General features: G+C 33.4%; 2 protein-coding genes across 2 annotated transcripts; one reads left to right on the top strand and one right to left on the bottom strand.

Moving 5' to 3' along the window:
- Window positions 1-356: 356 nt before the first annotated feature.
- LOC101253421 (multiple C2 domain and transmembrane region protein 10) lies at window positions 357-3,730 on the bottom strand. Its single transcript, XM_004247259.5, has 2 exons — window positions 3,052-3,730; window positions 357-2,958 (listed from the first exon to the last, which is right to left on the bottom strand). The coding sequence occupies exons 1-2, from the start codon at window positions 3,619-3,621 to the stop codon at window positions 496-498; spliced, it is 3,033 nt and encodes a 1,010-aa protein (XP_004247307.1). The 5' UTR covers window positions 3,622-3,730; the 3' UTR covers window positions 357-495.
- A 3,075-nt stretch (window positions 3,731-6,805) lies between these two features.
- On the top strand, window positions 6,806-7,986 carry LOC101253127 (uncharacterized). Its single transcript, XM_004247258.2, has 2 exons — window positions 6,806-7,098; window positions 7,191-7,986. The coding sequence occupies exons 1-2, from the start codon at window positions 6,806-6,808 to the stop codon at window positions 7,984-7,986; spliced, it is 1,089 nt and encodes a 362-aa protein (XP_004247306.2).
- The last annotated feature ends 9,860 nt before the right edge of the window (window positions 7,987-17,846 follow it).

Here is a 17,846-nt window from a genome sequence, read left to right as displayed (position 1 = left end):
ATATTCCTCCATTTCAGTTTTCAACTTAATGGCCTTTTTCTAATAAAATATTTGGGACATTAATATTGTTGAGAGTTCGAGTTACTAATGGAGCAAAAGGTGGTGGGAGGAAGGGGTTAGAAAAAAGACATTACAACATTATAAGAAAGTTCAATCACCAATGTGTTTGGCTTCCTCTATTTTGCTGTCTCTTTTCATCAAAAGAGTATTCAACTGTTATGACCAAAAGTGAAAGCCTAATGAAATTGATTGAATTGTTATAAATACTGGTACTGCAAAAGCATGACTGCATATTTAATGAATCTGCCACTTATAAGAATTGAATTGATGAAAAACAATAGTTTTAGAGAAAGAGGTAACAGAAAGGTACCCTGGATATATCACAATGCAACAAAAGTAAAACAAAACAGACACAAGGGCATTTCAAATCCAAAATCAAATCCTAGTCTGATCCTACAGTTCACAAAATACTACATGCCCCACTAATGTAACATTTTACAACATGCTATCTGCCCTGGTAGGCAGCCTCTTCAAGAAACATACAGCACTGGATGGCAACCTGTTCCTGAACCTAGGGGGTCTCAAATAATACAAACCCCAAAGAGCTACCACCCATTTGATTGGCACCAAATAGAAGAAAAAGGCAGCAAAGAAGCAGAATATTACAAACAAGAATGTTGCTCTTGGATCCCTCCAGCTTAACAATGCCTGAAATCTCTCCCCTTGAGTTGCCATATCACCAACCACAGTTTGAATTCTACCAGCCACACTCCTCAGTCTGTCATATCTCATTCGAACGATTTCTGCATTTCTGCTGGTAGGGAATGAATCAAACTCCTCGTCCAATTCATCTGGATAAACACTCTCTGCATATGAGAGTCGAGTGTCCATATGAGGAGGGTGGCGTGGGCGTGACCTGTAACGCCATAGTCCTACTGCAGCCAAGTTGAGTAGTACACAAGGGATGATGAGCTCAGGCACCAATACAAGAATGGTAAAGGCAATCAGTGCTAATGCAGAGTGCATTGGCTTATGCCAATTGCGCGCAGACTCTAGAAATCTGCTCATAATAACAAACCAAGAAACCACATTTGTTAGCCTAAAGAAATTTGCTTTGCTCTTTCTCATGCTCCACATATGAGAATCATGATCGAGCATGTACTCCACCACTTCTCTTCCCAAAGGTGGCTCGGATCGACTAAGCCTTGTTGCCACCACATTCATAGCTTGATGCCTCAAGCTGTCTAACTGACTAACAGACAAGGGATGAACATAATGCATCTTTGGAAGCAACGGCATGGAATACATATGAAGCATATTCACCATGTTAGCACATGAAAACCTGACAGCCAAATGAAGCTCCCCCATTTTTTTCACCCCAGAGGGATGCAGCATCAAGAGTGGATATGCATGAGTATAAACTCTATCTGATTCAAGAGTTGATAGCCTGATCCTAACCTTCCCAATTCGAGAGTCCCGATTTCCAGCCACAGGGTTAGCCATATTCTTGTCTACACGAGAATTATCAAACACCCCAATAGTGATAACAGTGCAAGGGTCAAAGACTTCCCAAGTATATTGTTCATTCCATTTAGGAGATAAGCTGTCCACCACAGTCCTAGTTCGGACCCATTTCTGCCCATACTTTGCAACACAATACGCATCTACAGAGACACCCTTGCCTTCTTTCATTTTCATTGGCACGAGATTGGTAGCTCCCAAAACCCCAACCTCGAGAACTCCAATGTGGGGCTTCCACAACTGTTTTGCTGTTGGTCTAACATCACTGATGTACATTGTTGCCTCATCAAGCACATGGTAACCTCCATCAAGTGAAGCGCGGAGGTGAATCCGTGAGGCAAATCTAACCACAGCTTTGGGATCATTTGCATTGCTTAAATGAGTATCAAGATTGAACCACCTCGAAATCACTGGCTTCTCGTTTAGGCGCCTTTCTAGGCTTGAAACAGGCAAAAGAACCCTCGCCACAACTTCCTCTCTGTTGGGAGCAAGTCTATCCTCAATCGAAACAAGCAAGAAGTCTTCAAATGGCTCAGCAACCACAAACATTAAGTCCTCATTCCAGAAAGGATTTGTAAGGCTTCTAGTAGCAGCAGGAGGAGAAACTCTAGTCCTCAGAACCTGATTCCCAACTTGAACTTTAGCAAAAAGTTCAGGGTATCTCATAATTGATGACCCTTTCTCCCCCATAACAATATCTTGTGCTTCAATAACCCCAACCCGTAAATACCAAAGCTTAGGCGACAGATACACTTTAGACTTGATAGAACACAAACCATCAAAATGCACATTTGCTGCTTTAGAATGCCAAGCCTCAGCAAAGGCTTCATCAGCTTGAGTACCAAACCATATGGCAACCATAAGTTCACCACCTTTAGACTTGTCACCTTTCTTGTCTTCCATTCTATACCATTGTGGAGCCAACTGACTATCGGGCGGAACTCGTTTAGGCACCTCATTCAAATCAAACCAAACACGACCCAAGAAGTCATCTTTGTTATTTTCCTTCACAAAGATCTCCACCACAGAGGACTGTACACTATCTTTTGAAAAGGCAAAAACTTGGTCCCATTCAGCATGATTTGAAAAAACCCTTTTAGTAATCCCTCTGTAGTTACCAAGTTTCACCTCAGCTACAAGCTCACCCCCACCCCCAACACCAAAAACAGAAAAATCCTTAGCCTTAACAACTCTAACATACAAATACTGCATTTGTTCCACCAAGTCATATGTTGAGTTAGTCTTGTCCTTACCACCAAGATGTGGACTTGTTTCTTTCAGAGAAAACTCACCTTGCCCAGAAGTGTACAGACCAACCCCACCACCACCAGTCACAGCCGGAATAATAGGTCCAGGAACACTAGTAATAACAACAGGCTTAATATCACCTGGAACTGACTCCACTGGCTTTGAATGGTTCTGGTTTTGAAAGTTTACCTGTTCATAAAAGTGGTGTTAAAACATGATATAAAAAGTTTAAAAAAAATCAGTTCTTTTTATCTTTAAATGAACACAAAAATTCAAGATAACCTTATTTTCTTGACCCATTTGAACCACCATGTTTGTTCCATTTGTCTGTTGCTGCTGCTTCTGCTGCAATTTCTTGTTTTTCTTAGCATTTGGTGCACCAGAAGACACCACCCCTCCACCACCACCACCAGCATTACCATTATCAGTTATAACTTGTTTCACTTGCTCTGTTGTTGATAAATAAATCTTCAAACTCAACTCACCGCGTACATGAGAAAAAAGACTCCTTTTATCAAGTGTATAAAGCTGCGCTATTTCTTCCCCTTCTTTAGCAATGCTTGACCCAGAAACCCGAGCTCGACCCAGAAAATTTCTGCTTGTGTTTGACCTTTTCTCGTTAAAAACATTCACTTCAATCGTCCGATAAGGAAGATCAGCAGCATCATTCACATGAAACACAAGCTTTTCATTCCAAACAGGGTTTAAATCTCTCATTTTTACTTGTGTTCTTTGTCTCTGATTCTCAAACTCAACTTCTACAAATGGTGACGATGAACCTTCACCATCTTTTGGCATCAAGTTATGAGCTGCCACCACTTCTACAACCAATTTTTCTTTACCATTGTTCATGGTTCTGATGAAAGCCAAAAAAAAAAAACAGAGAGAAAAGTGACAGATAGGAAAAACAGAGGAATAAGATTATACAGCAGTGAAGTGACTATTTAGAGAGAAGCAGAAGAGGGGGTGGGGTGGAGGTGGGGGTAGGAGTGGGGGTTGGGGTAGGGGGTGGGGTGTTTAGATTACAGAGAATGAGACATGGATTTAGTTGCCTTAAATACCAAGAAGCCTTGTTTGTTAATTGGTTCATAATAAGGTGGAACATCAAAAATAATGAGGAGGAAAAAAATAAATATTATTTGCTTTATTTGAAAATTTTAAAATTATATTTTTTTATTTGAAAATATATAATGTATTTTCTTAAATATGATTTGTACTTGTTAATTTCTAAAACTAAGTAAAATTATCTAATTTGATTAATTTATATGAAATATTCAATTAAATTTGCTTTAAAAGTATAATATCTCAAATTAATTTCATATAATTTCAAGAAAAAATCACTTTATCTGGATTGAAGTTGAAGTTTTATTTGATTATAGTTTTTACAAATAATATTTACTTGTTTGAATGTATTCTTCTTTAAAAATATGAAGTACTATGACTTAAAGATGAAATATAATTTTAATTTGAGGTTTTTTTTTTGTAAATATTAAAGGAGAAAAATAAAGAAAGAGAAAATAAAATTTTAGATTCTATTAAATTTCAAATATAACTTTTAAGTTATATTTCAACATTTTACTGGTCAACGTTGTTTGTCAAATAAAATAAATAATTTTCCTAAAATGTTATAATAGTCATTAAGTGGATTATTATAGTAATATGATAAAGACTATTCCAATTTTATTTATTTTTTTGAAAAAAAAAAAACTCAAGATTTTGTAACGTCTATATCAAGAATTATGAAATTACCTTAAGTACCAAAAAAACACTTCCTTGGAAGATGCAATCACAAGCAAATGAAGTTTTTTCTCGATATTTGAATTGGTATAACTTAGGAAATGTTTTGAATATACCAAAAAGTAGTACTATGGTCAAATGTGTGGAGGACAATATGTATACATTTGCTCATATTAAAAATAATTCCGAAAATATGGTTGCTAAATGAAATTTAAGTTTAATTTTATTTGGTAATTAATTTAGAAAAATATTGAATAATAATAAAAAATAGTATTTCCTTTATTTCATATATATTAAGTGATTTTTTAGTTTTTTTTATTGCTCAAAATAATTTAATTGTTCAAATTTCAAGATGAATGTTTGAATATTTCTTTAGTAATTGTCATTTCCTTTAATTTAGCTTTATATTTTATAGGAGATAAATAGCACTTCGTATTAATTATATTTATAATTTACAAAGAACGATGGAAAATATAATTTAAATTATGTTCTTGAATATTTAAAAATATATATAAATAATTTAAAATTGATCAGTTTAACCCTCTATTGTGTTTTTGATTTTATAAACACTTATCATTACGTTAATTTTTTAATATTGCCCTCCAACTATTGAAATAGCATAAAGATGACCTTTTTTTTACAAATAATACTATAAAATAAAATTTAAAAAGTCAATTGTATCCAACTATTCAATATATGACAATTTTACCCTTATTTTCAAAAAATATTTTAGTGTGGGTTGAATGTGAGATGTATCATAGCAGGGGCGGACCCAGTAAGCCAGACGCGGGTGCTCGAGCACCCATTGATTTCCGAATTTTTTTGTATATATATATATATATATAGAAAATATGATACATATGCTATTATAATTTAAATGAGTACCCATAGAACAAAAGCAGTTGTGAGTGAGCTGGTTTAAACCTTTGCAATAAGAGGCGCACAAAGCCACTGGCGAGGGTTTGACTCCTGTCAGTAGCATTTCTTTTTTAAAAAATTTTCCAGCGAATTTTACACCTGTTTTTTTTATTAAAAAATCCTTTTTTCTAATTAAGGGCTTATTTAACTCTTCTTTTTAAAAAAAAAAATTAATTCCAACAAATTTTACAACTTTTTTTAATTTTTTATTTTTCCTTTTTGTAATTAAGGGTTTATTTAACTGCCAATTTTGTACTAGTTTTGACTTTTCATATTCTTGCTTGTTTTGACTTTTCCTATTCTTAGGGCCCGTTTGGATGAGCTTAATAAAAGCAGCTTTAAAAAAGTACTTTTGAAAGTGCTGAAACTTATTTTTAAAATAAGCAGTTATGCGTTTAGATAAAAGTGCTGAAATTGTTATGCCAAACGTGAAAAGGTAAAAATAGAAGAAAGAGATGTTAGGATTATATGGGTAATTTGGAGATTGTATAAAAATATTAAGGGAAAAAACATAAAAACGTGGTCAACTTAAAACAGCTTATAAGCTAAAAAAAAAAAAGCACCCCTATCCCAGCTTTTAACTTTTGGCTTAAAATAAGTTTTTTTTAACTTAAAATAAGCTATTTTGAGTATTGCCAAAAAGTTAAATAAGTCAAAAACTAGCTTTTAAGTCAGTTTGACCAGCTTTTAAGCTGAGCCAAACAGGCTCTTAATTAGTTTAGGTAGCATAATTTTTCTTTCTTTTTTATTTTTAACTTTTCTTATGCTTTAAAACCTTTTGCACTGCCCACTTTTATGGGATTATTTCTCTTAGCAAACTATGAAGTCATTCATTCTTCTTCTTCTTCTTGTTTCAAAGAGAAAACCATCAGCGTAACTGCCCAACAACAAACTTCAACATATTTTCTTTTCAAAATCAGAATAGAAAAGTAAGGTAATAAAATTTGATGATTGATTAAAGTTAGTTAATGAAAAAAAAAAAGAGTTTGAGAAATTACGTTTTAAAATTTACATTGCTTATGGATGGTACTCTTAAGTCTTAATTCTGAAAATAGATTCCACATAATATTTTTGTTACTTGATAAATAGGTTTAGACTTTAGATTAAAAATATATTTTTTGAATACTTTTGAAATAAATATTTTTCTTACCAATTACTTGGTTAAAAATTAAATTTTAGAATGTATACGTATTTGGTGCTCATTAACTCATATATTGCTAATTATTGCTTGTGGTGTTGAAAAATCAAATAGATATATTAATTGTTGATTGTTGTTTGGGTTATCAATAGAAAATTATAGATTTTAATAAAAAATAATTGAATTATGTGAATTAATTATGTGATAATATTTTTTTGTAGGAATTTATCTTTATAAATTGAGATGGATAAGTATGTCACAAGATCGAAAATTGGGTATCCAAGTTCTAGCTCTACCAATCCATCTACTGCTTCAACCATAGCTCCGAAAATTCAAAAAAAAATATTTATTTCAGATGTTGATTTAGAATCTCTTGAAGCTGATCCTGGAATTAGAAAGTCCATTACAGAGTATAATCCTAATATACGTGATGATATTAGGAGATATTATATTCTTAAAAAGCTTTGTCAACCTAAGGATCATAAATTTCCTAAAACTAAGTTTGGGAAGGAAATGCAGCAGTTATTTCCTAATTGGTTTAAGGATCATAAGTGGTTGGAGTATAGCATAATAAAAGATGCTGCATTTTTTTTTTGTGTTGCTACTTGTTTAAGAATGAATATGAAAGTCGTGGCGATGTGGTTGATGTTGCTTTTATGAAGACCGGCTTTAGAGCTTGGAACAAAGCTACAGAAATATTTACAGCTCATGTTGGAGATGTAAATAGCATCCACAACAAGTGTTTCAACAAGATGATTGATTTGATGAATCAATCACAATCAATACGCACTTCATTTGATAAAAAATCCAAGAAAGAAAAAAGTGAGTCTCGACGTCGCTTGAGTGCTTCAGCTGATGTCACAAGATTTCTCTTGAAAATAGGATTATCATTTCGTGGACATGATGAGAGTCGATCTTTTTCAAATAAAGGTATTTTTCTTGAACTTTTGCAATGGTATGGAGATATTAATAAAGATGTTGGAAGCATTATTTTAAAAAAAGCTCCAAAAAATGAAATGATGTGTTCTCCAAGTATTCAAAAGGATATTGTTGATTCTTGTGCTAAGGAAACAATCAAATCTATTCTTGAAGATTTAGATGGGAATTATTTTGGTATATTAGTCGATGAATCAAAAGATATATCACACAAGGAGCAAATGGCACTTATTTTGAGATATGTTAACAAAGAAGGAGAAGTGATAGAACGATTTGTTGGTATTGTTCATGTTAGTGATACATCTGCTTGTTCATTAAAGGAAGCAATCTATTCTTTTCTTTCAGATCACTCATTAAGTCCATCCCAAATACGTGGGCAAGGTTATGATGGAGCTAGCATTATGCAAGGACATCTAAATGGTCTTAAAACTTTGATTTTGAATGAGACTCCATCAGCATATTGCCTTCATTGTTTTGCATCTGGATAAGTAAGTTTCCCATTGGACCTTCCGTAGTGAACATATGTTGGATATACTCGGTCAATCGGTAGATACGATATCTTTGAACCATCGAACTTTAGTGTATACCTAGACAACCATATGTCACACAATTAACTTTTTACTTTTTATGGTTCTTACGGTAGTATTCGTTTCGGCCATGAACACCTCCTGATTTCATGAGTGTATAGATAATATGTTTTTGACATAAAATTCTCTTTGAAGCGGCTTACACTTCACACTCACATTGGTGATTTCTAACCTTTTCATCTCGTAGATACACTATTTCGTCAGATCTTCCAAACTTAGCAAATCATTAAAAATCTTACACTTTATTAACTCATTAACAAGCCTTAAAGTCTTAACCTTGTTCCTGAACATTGTCTTTATCATAAGAATGGATTGAGTTGATTAACAATGTCAAACCGCTAGTCACAACTTTGTTTTTCTCCTTGAATCTAGCTCTTGGGATCTCCAGTATACTAGATATATTTACCACAATGTTGGCTTATCCTAAGCCGTAAACCCATTTTCTTAGATGATTTTTCAACTCTAACTAGACCTTTTGTTAGTGGATCTGACACATTATCGCTTGACTTCACATAGTCAATTGTGATAATTTCACTAGAGAGCAGTTATCTTACGATATTATATTCTTTGTCGTATATGACGAGACTTACCATTGTATATAACGCTCTCTACCCTACCTATTGCTTCTTAACAATCGCAATGTATGAAAATAGGTCCCACAGGTTTGGCCAAATGAAATATCCTCTAGGAAATTTCGGAGCCATTCAGCTTCTTCACCAGCCTTATCTAAAGCAATAAATTCAGATTCCATTGTGGAGCGAGCGATACATGTCTATTTGGATGATTTCCAAGAGATTGTTCCTCCTCGAAGTGTAAACACATAACCACTTGTGAATTTTACTATATTTGATATGGTGATTCAATTTGCATCACTATATTCTTCAATCACAGCAGGATATTTATTATAATGCAAAACATAGTGTTGCGTATATTTCAGATAACCCAACACACGTTTCATTACCATCCAGTGAGTTTGATTCGGATTACTAGTGAACCGACTCAATTTGCTAATAGCACATGCTATATCTGATCATGTACAATTCATAATATGCATCAAACTTCCCAACACTCTGCATATTCCAATTGAGAGTTACTTTCACCTTCATTCCTTTGAAATGTAAAGCTTAAATCTATTGGAGTTTTAACAATATTGAAATTCAAGTATTTAAACTTATCCAATACTCTTTCAATATAATGAGATTGAGATAATGCTAGTCCTTGATGAGTTTTGAAAATCCTGATCCCTAAGATTAAATCAGCAACTCCTAGGTCCTTCATATGGAACTTGCTGGACAGCATGTGCTTAGTACCAATCTTCAATATTTGTACTCATTATTAACATGTCATCAACATACAGACAAATAATGACATCATGATTCAGAATGTTTTTAATGTAGAGACACTTATCACATTCGTTAATCTTGAATCCATTTGCCAACATTGTTTGGTCAAATTTAGCATGCCATTGTTTGGGTGCTCGCTTGAGCCCATAAAGCAATTTCACAAGTCTGCATACTTTATCTTCCTCACCAGGAACTAAAAATCCTTCAGGTTGTTTCACGTAAATTTCTTCCTCCAGCTCTCCATTTAAGAAGGTTGTCTTTACATCCATTTTGTAGATTTTAAGATCATACATTGTCGCTAGTGCTATTAACATCCTAATTGATGGTATCCTTGTAACTAGAGAGTATGTGTCAAATAGTCCAGACCTTCTTTTTGTTTGTATCCTTTGACTACAAGTCTAGCATTATATTTGTTAATAGTACCACCAACTTTCATTTTCCTTTTAAAGATCCACTTTGATCCTAAAGGTTTATTTCCTGGAGGAAGATCAGTCAATTCCCAAGTATGATTACTTAAAATCGATTTGATCTCACTATTGACAGCTTCTTTTCAATAAGTTGACTCAGATGAAAACATAAATGCTTTAAATGTTTCAGGCTCATTTTCAAGAAACGGCGCCACAAAATTTGGTCCGAAAGAAGTGGGTTTCCATTGGCGAGTTCTAAGCCTAGGATCCTCACTAGGTAGTGTATTTTCCGTTGGTTCTTTCTGTGGTCGTTTATGTCTTTCACTTTTTGACTCACATTCAGTGTTATACGGATAAATGTGTTCAAAGAACTCTGGGTTATCTGACTAAATTATTGTATTAACATGAGTCTCAGTATTATCAGATTTGTGAATCAAAAATCGACAGGCCTTACTGTTCATAGCATATTCAATAGATACACAATATATCGTTTTGGATCCAATTTTCACCTTTTTGGATAAAAGAACCTCTACCTTGGCTAGATACCCTCACACCTTAAAATATTTCAAGTTGGATTTTCTTCCTTCCCACGACTCATATGAAATTAATTATGTTTTCCTAGGGGGTACCCTATTGAGTATCTTATTAACTGTAAGAATGACTTTCCCCCAAAGGTTTTGCGGTGAATAATATCATATTCCAAAACATATCTTTGCAAAAGGAGATTCATATTCTACACCCCTATCACTTCGAATAATTTTTATCTCTATATTCAATTGGTTATCCACTTCATTTTTGTATTGTTTAAATGCATCAATTGTTTCATCCTTACTATTAAGCAAATGTACATAACAAAATCGAGTGTAATCGTCAACAAAATTTATAAAATATTTTTTCCACCACGAGATGTTGTCGACTTCATATCACATATATATATGTGTGAATTAAGTCTAAAGGTTTTGAATTTCTTTCAACAGCCTTGTAGGGATATTTAACAAACTTACTTTTTACACAAATTTCACATTTCAATTTATCGCATTTAAAATCATGCAATACTTCTAAAGTAACCAAATTTTGCAAGTCTTTGTAATTACATTTCCTAAATGGGCATGCCATAAATCATTTGACTCGAATAAGTAAACAGAAGCAAAAATTTTATTAATACTGTCAACAATTATTACATTCAGTTTGAAAAGGCCCTCATTAAGGTAGCCCTAACCTATGAACATCTCATTCTTACTTATCACAACTTTATCATTAACTAGGATACACTTAAATTTGTTTTGAATGAGTAGTGCAACAGAAGCTAAATTCTTCCTAATAGTAGGGAGATGCAGAACACTGTTCAAAGTAAACACCTTGCCGGATTTCATTTGTAACATTACTTTCCCAGTTCCTGCAATCCTTTTTGTTGTTGTGTTTCCCATGAACAAATCTTCATCGTACTCAGCAGGAGTGTATGTTGCAAAGGCTTCTTTTGCAGAGCAAATATGCCGAGTGGAACCTAATTCGAGAAACCACTCCTTGGGAAATTCAACTAAGTTACACTCCGAGATCATTGCACACAAGTCATTTGCATCTTCCATCTCTTCCAAGATGTTTGCTTGACTTTTGCCTTTGCTTTTATCTTTGTCTTTATCCTTTCTTGGAGCACGACACTCGGAAGACTTATGACCAGCCTTACCACAATTGTAACAGTTGCTCATGAATTTATTCTTGGCCTGTTATGACTTCTGTCTGTTGGACTTCTTTCTTTTTTGTCTTTGTTAGGAGCTTCTTAAATAATATTAACTCCAATTATTGTCGAACTCTTACAAGACTTTTTTTAGGTTGTTTTCTTATCTTCCTCAATCTTGAATCGAATCACAAGATCTTCAAGCTTCATTTCCTTATGTTTGTGCTTTAGATAATTCTTGAAGTCATTCCACGAAGGAGGTAACTTCTCGATCATTACAGCCACTTGAAAAGCTTCATTTACTATCATATCTTCAACAATCAGATTATGGAAAATAACTTGAAGTTCCTACACTTGTGATCCAACAGTTTTACTATCTACCATTTTATATTCTAAAACTTTGCGACCACAAATTGTTTCAAGCATGCATCTTCTGTCTTATATTTCATATAAAAGTGCATCTCACAACTCTTTTGAAGTTGTTATTGCACTATAGACATTATATAAATCATCCTCCAAAGCACTCAAAATATAGACATTACATATGAAGTCTGTCTGTTCCCATACTTTAATAATCATGAATTTTCCTAGGTTTGACATTTCAGCAGCAGACACTGGAGTTTCTTCGCTGGTAAATTTTTGCAGACCAAGAGTGGTAAGCCAGAAAAATACCCGTTGCTGCCATCCTTCGAAATTTACACCAGAAAATTTTACCTAATTTCTCTTCTTGTGGTACAACAGTTCAGGTTGGTGCAACAACAGCCACTGTAACATTGTTGTTCTTTTTTCATTTCTGAAAATAAAAATTGATACAATCTTAGTAAGCAATAACTTAAAATTGCAGACTTAAAGGAGTATAAAACCATGAAGGTTTTTGTCTCCACCAGAAACACAGATTAAAAATAAAATAAAAATATAATTTCCTTAAGATTGTTCTAAATCTGTGTTTGAAAAAAAATAGAATTACTGATTCTGACAAAACTTTGTAGAAACAGGAAGTAACCAAAGTTTACTGGATCCATACAAAAGATGAACAGAAATTAGTTCAGAAAAACAGAAATCTGTAATGTACCAGAATCTGAAAATTTTGAACACAAAAATATCAAGTCCACTGAATTCACAGTGTCACCTTAAGGACATTATTCCCCTCTAGTATCCGAGGTTTGATTTGTAATATCTCCTCCCAGGATAAAATAATCTCAACGTCAGTAAAGTACACGAAGAAATTTTTGTGCAAAAGAAGAAGAAATCAGAAAAATTCATTAGGAAAAATTCTGAAGAATAAATGGTATTTATAGGCAAGAGGAATAGGTTCCGAAATGTTGCAACCATGTATTGGGAAGAGATTATATTTCCGTTCCTAATTCTATATGTTACAGTGAAGGTACAAAATCTAGTCCTTAAAGAAATTACAATCTTGTCTCAAATTCTAAATATGGAGGTGAGAAGCGGAAAAAATTGAATTTTAAATCTTAATAGAAACTCATCAGGCGCTAAAAACTTACATCATTAAATATAATTCATGAAAACTCTCTATTTTTTTTATACAAGACAATTAAGTCACTTCATATTTTACAGCACACAAAAGTCCTAAATCGATTTCATCAAAAATCTCTACAGCAGTTGTGCAAATCGCATCTCTCTGGGAAAACTGTGCTAATACTCTTTGTTTTCATCCGTTCTTTCCCAAAATAAAGCATGGGTTGCAGCTCCTCAAGAGAACTTCGTCTATGAGTTGATTTTCATCAAATTTATTATGAGGTATGTCTTCACCAACTGGTGGTTTTCTATAGGTGTATAACTAGAGAAGTGTTGGGATTCCTAGTTGATAATCTTGTTTTTGAAGTATATGCAAGTTTGTAGCATGAACTTTTCTTATTGTATTGTAGATTGACAATGATGCATAGAGTTACCTAATGCCTATGTGAAGGGAGTAGTAACTAGTAATAAGAACACAACTTTTTCATGTCATCTGCATCATTAGAATTTTTTCACTACCATTTGAACAAACTCCTCCTATGAGAACCAATCTAGTTCTTCTTGCTCTACTTACGTTTTTGAGTGTTGTATAGGTCTGACAGTATCTTGAGGTTCTTAGAGAAAATATAATCCTCTTTGTTCTCTGCAATTTCAAGGAATAGTACAGCACAATTCTTCACAAATTTCTTGAAAATAACCTTGAGGATATAGTTCTGCAAAAACATGTTCTGAATTTGTTAAGAAAAAGTTCTTCTATAATGTCTTTCACAAAGCTCAGCTATTCAAGCATCAGCTACTAAAAGTAAATTTTTACAATAATCAGACTATTGAAATATGTAACAATCTGTTAATGAGATACTCGGAGTAAATAATTCCTAACTATAATATGTGTTCATTTAAAATGTATTTGTTGACTCATATTAATCAGCAAAAATTAAATCACATATCGAAAATTAATCGAGTTAACAATGCAGTCCATTTTATGACTAGGCATGCAGACCTTTTGTCGTGGTTCTTAACTGCATTCTAATGTCTACAACATCACATTAAATAGCTTCCAAAAAATATAATTCTATAGGAATAAAATCACTTTCATTTTTCATCGTCTTTGTTACAAAATAAGAGTTAATCATTGTTTATGTTATGGTTATTAACATTACAAATACTTTCACTAGTGTAGGATAACTTTGGGAGTGTTGACAAGAAGGAAGAAATCAAGTGGTAAGATAAGGTACATTTTTGTTCCAAAAGTTTTCAGGTTCCGCGTAATAATATGAAAGTTTTGATTTACAAAATTGCACTTCAACTTTTTTCTTAAGAACATGATTTTTATAGCAAAAACTTCAAATATTTTGCAACCTCTCCCTTGGAATCTCCTTATGTTAGGAAGGGCACAATTAAGCCTTATTTTTTCAAGGATATTCTCAACTCGATAGATGCTAGTTTCTATGTGTATTTGAATCTTGTTCTTTAAAAGGATAATCACAAGTTATGTTTTGATGGTCATTAGCACATTAGATCATAACGATGGAGAATTTCTTTAGGTCTACGAGTATCTGGTGTTTGGATGTTATTTCAATTTCTATTGAACCCTAATTTCGTTGAGAATATGCATTTTAATAATCATTTTAATCTTACGGTCTAAGAATACACGCAAGAAGCAAAAGAAAATCAACATATCAAATAAAGTTGACAATTCCCTATCATATTGATAGCTATAGCCTATCTGTGACGTTATATAACATGCACTACAAAAAAAATATATCTGGGTCTCTATTGTAAATAGCTACATAAGCTGGCGTAATAAATCATATAGAGTTGAAAATATAGTAGAAAGAATCAATTGGCTATGTCTCAATTTTACTTTCTTGTCTTTCTTTTCTGCTTTTCATTTCAAGTACCATTGTTGGTAATTGTTCTTTCACTTCATAATTATTACTTTTCTGCCTTTAATTTGTTTTCTTTTTCTAAAGAAAATAGTTAATAATTTATTTGGCATGTTTGATATATTTGTTGAGTTTTGTAGTCACTTTCAAATTTCCTCGACATTTACCTTGTATAGTCGCTATTCCACATCTTCATCTTGCTCTGTTTTCGACACATTTCTCTACACAAATATAGGAAATGCCACCATATCATTTGTATAGCTTTGAACATAGAAAACATGAAACACATCAAGCTTATGCATCAAGGCTTTCGTAAACTTCGGTAAAACTTAAGTAGCAAAGCATAAAACTACCATCAGAACTGATATCAAGCTCTAGTCAGCTTTGTAGAGCATCTAAGGCTACTGTCTACACAACTCAAGTAGAATTTTGTGTGATCACAACCCTCCCTAAATAATCTTTATGTTAAATGTTTATAATTTCTTATTAGTGCGTATTTGAGTTCTCAATTTTATCAACCCAAGTCCTCTTGGATATTTTTAAGTCCAACTCATGTCCTTTGGATATTCTAAAGTCTTTATAAACTTTTTGAATGCCTAACGCCTGCATTTATCATTTAAATTCATTTTTAAGTTGAAGTGAACTCCCATTTAAATTTTCTACCAAATGTTATTTAGTTGTGATTCATCATAAAAGATGTTTGATTCTAGGTAAATGTATCTCAAAGTTATCTAAACTTGAACTCTCAATTTAGTTAAACGAAGAAGGTTAGGCTAGGAAATGAGCTAACGGGAGGCAACATTAGATCATTTTAAACAACTGTTCAATTTTTTTATGCAAATTCCTCTTTTTATTTTCTGCAAAGCTACATAATGGCATAAATTTTGATTTTAAAATTCCTCACTGCTGTAACACTACAACCAGCAGCTCCTTTGTTTTAGAGTTTGCTTTCAGCTACTCTTTTTTACTATTTATTGCAGTTGCGTTGTTAATCAAACTTGTCTTTATTGCTATTGATTCAGTCCATTTATTTCTATTTTCTAACATATGTTATTTAGTTGTGAATCATCATAAAAGATGTTGTATTCTATGTTAATGTATCTCAAAGTTCTCTCAATTTGAACTCTCAATTTGGTTAAACAAAGTAGGTTAGGCGAGGAGACAAACAGAGGTGAGGCGATTGTAGAAACTTTTCGCAACTGTTTAATTTTTTTATGTTGCCTCTTTTTTTAATTATTTTCTGCAAAGTTGCATTGCATAAATTTTTATTTTAAAATTCCTCACTGCTGCAACACAACCAATAGTTGTTGTGTGTTTTATAGTTTGCTTCTAGCTGCTCTATTTTACTGTTTGTTGTCAACTGCGTCGTTAATTCAACTTCTCTTTTATGCTATTCATTCAGTCCATTTATTTCTATTTTCTACCAAATGTTAATAGCTCCGCTTCTTCAAAAAAAATGTTAGAATTTTTGTTAATGTATCTAAGTTCTCTAATATATTTTTCTTATTTCTTGCAGGCTTTGTTGATGTTTTCGGATATCACTTGAAAAAGATTAAAGTTTTAAGTTTTCTGCCAGAATTTTGTTCTTTCTTTAGTGAAGATAGAAGTTTAGAAGATGCACTAACTCACTATTAGTTTTCTATGAATGTTTTGCAATACTTTGGATGTTATCTATGTTTTTTAGTTTTGCAAATATTAAACATCATGGGATGTTAACTAATTTATTGTAACAATCGTAATCTTATCTCTATTCTTGCCCCCTCTCTAATGTGACATTTGTCGATGAATATAAAGTCATTGTTTTGTTAATGGCTCTAGGATCAATGGTGGTCCGTTAGAGACCACATTTATTGATTGTCTCTAATCATTCTATGTAACAACCTATTTAGTCGGTTCGAGTAGTAGAACTATTTTTGATAAAAACTGACTGGGTCAACGGATCACGCGACGGACCGTCATGGTCACGACGGACCGTGATGGACTCCGTCGTCCCATACTTGTGTAATTTTTTCTGTTGCTCTCCTCATTACCCTCGACGACAGGTAGGACGAACCGTCATAGGCACGACGGTCCGTCGAGGGTCTTCGATCCAAAACACTTCAACTCTGAAATTTGGGTACTGGGATCGACTCTCTGAATTCTGTGACGGACTTGCAGGGCAGACCGTCATAGATACGACGGACCGTCACAAGTGGCGTAACCTCACTACTGAAAATTAACTCTCTGAACTTTGTGACGGACCGTCATAGATACGACGGGCAGTCACAAGCGGCGTAACCCCGACTGGATCGAATTTCTGCTAAAAGTTTTAAAGGGGTGTTTTGGACTATTCATAATTATAATTATGGAATTAGTGGGGTAAGTTTAATAATTTATTTACTTGGGGGTTAAAGAAAATAATAAGAAGATAAATAGTGGGGTACTTTTATCATAATGAATTATATGATAATTAGGGTAAAAGAAAAAGAATCCGGAGAAGAAAAATAAAAAGAACAGAAAGGGAGAAAGAGAAGAACGAAGAGGACAACAAAGGCATTGAGGAAGTAGCTTGCTTGATCACGATTCTTCGGTGGAGGTAGGTTATGGTTTACTTCTATGTGATAGATAAACTCTAAATAGCGATTGATATGTATTGGGTGGTATTGTAAAGTCTTCTATATGCTTGATTGTGTGTTTGTATGTTGTGATTGTGTAACTGTGGTGGAGTAGAATGATGAGATTGTTGAATCTTTAATCCTAAATCCTCTTTATTAAGATGACGCCTTAACATAAAGAAGACTTGATGAAATAGAATAATGATATAGTATTGGATCGAGTGTCACGTTCCGACACGTAGTATTGGATTGGAGTGTCACGTTCCGACACATAGGATTGGATCGGAGTGTCACATTCCGACACGTAGGATTGGATTGGAGTGTCACGTTCTGACACATATTAGGGGATCGGAGTGTCACGTTCCGACACAATAATA

Source organism: Solanum lycopersicum, chromosome 9, assembly GCF_036512215.1.
Source record: "Solanum lycopersicum chromosome 9, SLM_r2.1".
NCBI lineage: Eukaryota > Viridiplantae > Streptophyta > Magnoliopsida > Solanales > Solanaceae > Solanum > Solanum lycopersicum.
This window is presented reverse-complemented; position numbering and strand designations above follow the sequence as displayed.

Excerpts from the sequence above, each read along its gene's own strand:
- LOC101253127 (XM_004247258.2), top strand. The coding sequence starts at position 6,806 with ATGGATAAGTATGTCACAAGATCGAAAATTGGGTATCCAAGTTCTAGC. Across the intron at positions 7,099-7,190 it reads CAGCAGTTATTTCCTAATTG|TCGTGGCGATGTGGTTGATG; the intron begins GTTTAAGGATCA and ends TGAATATGAAAG.
- LOC101253421 (XM_004247259.5), bottom strand. The coding sequence starts at position 3,621 with ATGAACAATGGTAAAGAAAAATTGGTTGTAGAAGTGGTGGCAGCTCAT. Across the intron at positions 2,959-3,051 it reads AAATGGGTCAAGAAAATAAG|GTAAACTTTCAAAACCAGAA; the intron begins GTTATCTTGAAT and ends TTTTATGAACAG.